The 2,591-nt window shown below is 66.3% G+C and overlaps 1 protein-coding gene across 1 annotated transcript in view; it reads right to left on the bottom strand.

Moving 5' to 3' along the window:
• LOC102011222 (translation initiation factor IF-2-like) overlaps nucleotides 1-2,518 on the bottom strand; it is a gene marked incomplete in the record, with an annotated part of 5,285 nt that extends 2,767 nt beyond the window's left edge. The window contains 2 exon segments of the mRNA XM_013505915.1: nucleotides 1-164; nucleotides 1,582-2,518. Of these exon segments, the coding sequence (XP_013361369.1) occupies nucleotides 1-164; nucleotides 1,582-1,973 (556 nt within the window).
• Nucleotides 2,519-2,591: the final 73 nt, after the last annotated feature.

Raw genomic sequence — 2,591 nt, 5'->3', positions numbered from 1 at the left:
CACGCGGCGGCCTCTTCCAGCGCCCAGGCCTGCGCTGCCGGCCGCGTTCCGGGGAGGCCCCAGCACCCAGGCCCGCGCGCTGGCACCTCTGGGCGCCTGGCCTCGCCGGGGAACCCAGCGCGCCGCAACGTGCATGTCCGTGACCTGTTCTAAGCGCTCGGCCCCTGCAGGGACAAGAGACAAAACACGGCCCCGTTAACTTTGCTTTCTAAATTGTAATGCACACACGGGGGGCCCGGGGGAGGATCCGCAGCAAAGCTGAAAGGACGCAGTGCCTGGGCAGTCGTCGCGAGGGATCGCCTCCCGCGTAGTTGCTGTCTCCCTGCGTGCCCGGCAGCTTCCTTCACTGAGCTCGGAGGCCGCCGCAGCAGCCGCAGGAGCCCGGACCTCACCTGCCCGAGCACCCGCTCCCAGCCCTCGCCGCGACGCGCAGGCCTGCTGCACCCGGGGCGGCCCCGCAAGGTCCCCTGTGCTCCCCGCGCGGCCTCCGCTCGGGGGGACCGAGACAGCCACCCGCACAGGCAGCGACAGCGAGGGACACAGCACCCAGCCGCCTCTCTGCAGCGCCCTTTTCCCCCTCATCTTTTGAAATGCTTGTCTGAAGACCAAGTCAACTTTCACCCAAGCAAAGGAAAAGTGATTTCTCAAACATCAAGGAGCTGCAATGGGAAACGGAGTTTATATATCCCGATAACACCGAGGAGTAAGTGTTAATGTTCCTGCGTAGGCATTTTAATTTGCTACAGTCACTACCAATAAAAACGGCATGTAGTGCGATTCGACTGTTTAATAGCGCAAGGTAGACGGTTTTTATTAGGAACAGGCAGCAGGATGGAAAATTTAGATTTCAGCGGAGGAGTGTAATTGCTGGGGAAAACACAAGCGGAAGAGAAGAGGCCTCGTCCGCGACGGTAGCACCGAGGAGGACAGGGGCACGGGCTTCCGAGGAGAGCCCCCGGTCACGTGCGCTTGTCTGGTTATATCCTTAATTGATGTCAAAATCGACCGAGCCTAGGCGTAAGCTGCGGAGCCACCCAGGAGCGCGTTTGCCGTAGGTGGCAAGTCGGTGGGAGGAGGGGAGGAAAGGAGAGGGCGGAGCCCATGCTAATGGCCCCACTGCAGGCACCCTTCTTTAGAAACGGAGGCCAGGCGTCCCTGCTGGCAAAAATCAGCACCTTAAAAGCACACAAGAAACTTAGAGCAGGGTGACTGGACGCCAGCTGGAAGGTCGCCACGTGACCCGGGGCCGATCGCCGTCTCTGGAGAGCGCGTCTCCTCTCGTCTCGGCCCCTTCTCCAGGGCCTCCCGCTATCCGGCGCGGTGGGCTCCACCTGGCTGCGGATGTGGGGTGTGTCTCCGCCTGGTCTCTACCCTCCGCCCCCTCCCGGCTCTACAGTCACTGATTGAAGGCATCGTCCCCGGAATGAACTAGGGTACCCGAAGTGGGACCCCAGCAGCCGGGTGCAGGCCGCTGGGCCCTCCTAGCCGTGGGCTGCAACACTAGACGAAGAGGAAGCGAAGGGAGGGTAGGGGGCGGGGAGGTGCTGGTGGGGGTGGGGTAAAGAGCCCCAAAGCACCTACCAGGAGCGACTCGCCGCTAGCCCGCCCGAGGAGGAGGATCCTCGGCAAGCTCCACGCTGCAGTTTGCCACTGGTTTCCTGGACCCCGGAACGGGAATACACAGCCTGACCGGCAGCCCGAGCCCCCTCGCTCCTGCGCCGCAGCTGCACCCCACGCAGAGACCTGGGAGGGGCACAGTTACCCGAGGCCACCAGGGCCCGCCAGGGCCCCAGGCCCGGGCTCCGCTCCGGCCCGCAGAGGCCCAGTCCGCGCCCCTGCGGTGGCTCCCTGGGAAGACACCTGTTGGGTGGGCGCCCCACCCGGGGCCAGCACACACCTGTGCCCCGCTGCGCTCCCCAAGCGCCCCCACTGGGGGCCCTACCAGGCTGGGTCGCCGGACCCTCTCCTGCCATCCCTGGGTGAAGGAGGCGTGAAGGAGCGAGACGGGGTGGTGGGATTTAGAGGCTGGGTTCCCAGCGCCGCTGCCAACTCCTGCCCCGGGCCCCGCGAGGCGCCTCCCGCGCGGACCGCAGGTTACCGGGCCACCTGTGGTGCGCCTGCGCAGGCCACCCGCCGGCCGCCCTCCGGTCCCTTCCCGAGGCGGCAGCGACGAGGTTCACGCCAAGGGAGGCTCCTCCGGCAACAGTCTTACCCCTAGTGCGAAGGAGGCGTCAACTTACAAAAACCCAATAAAGCAACTGTTTGGGGATGGCGTTTTCCAGGGCGAAGCCCTGGCAGCGGGCTCCTGGAGCGTCCTAGCTCCAGCGCTCGGCGTCCCTCTGCGACTTGGGGCGGAAGGCTCACGGCCAGGCCCTGCAGGCAGCCGCCAAGCGAGGCGCCCCGATCCGAGGCGAGGCGGCGCTCTCAGGGCGCCGGGGGCAGGAGAGCAGACCCGCGAGGCCACGCGGGGAGGCAGCGCGGGCCGCGGAAACGGAAGGGAGAGCCACTCACGTCACCGCGCGGAGGCCCGGGCCGCGCGTGTCCCCGTCCTGTCCTCCCGCCTGGACTCGGGGATCCGGCCGGTGCGGGGC

The sequence above is a fragment of the Chinchilla lanigera genome, unplaced genomic scaffold (assembly GCF_000276665.1).
Source record: "Chinchilla lanigera isolate Chin_1 unplaced genomic scaffold, ChiLan1.0 scaffold00103, whole genome shotgun sequence".
Taxonomy (NCBI): domain Eukaryota; kingdom Metazoa; phylum Chordata; class Mammalia; order Rodentia; family Chinchillidae; genus Chinchilla; species Chinchilla lanigera.
This window is presented reverse-complemented; position numbering and strand designations above follow the sequence as displayed.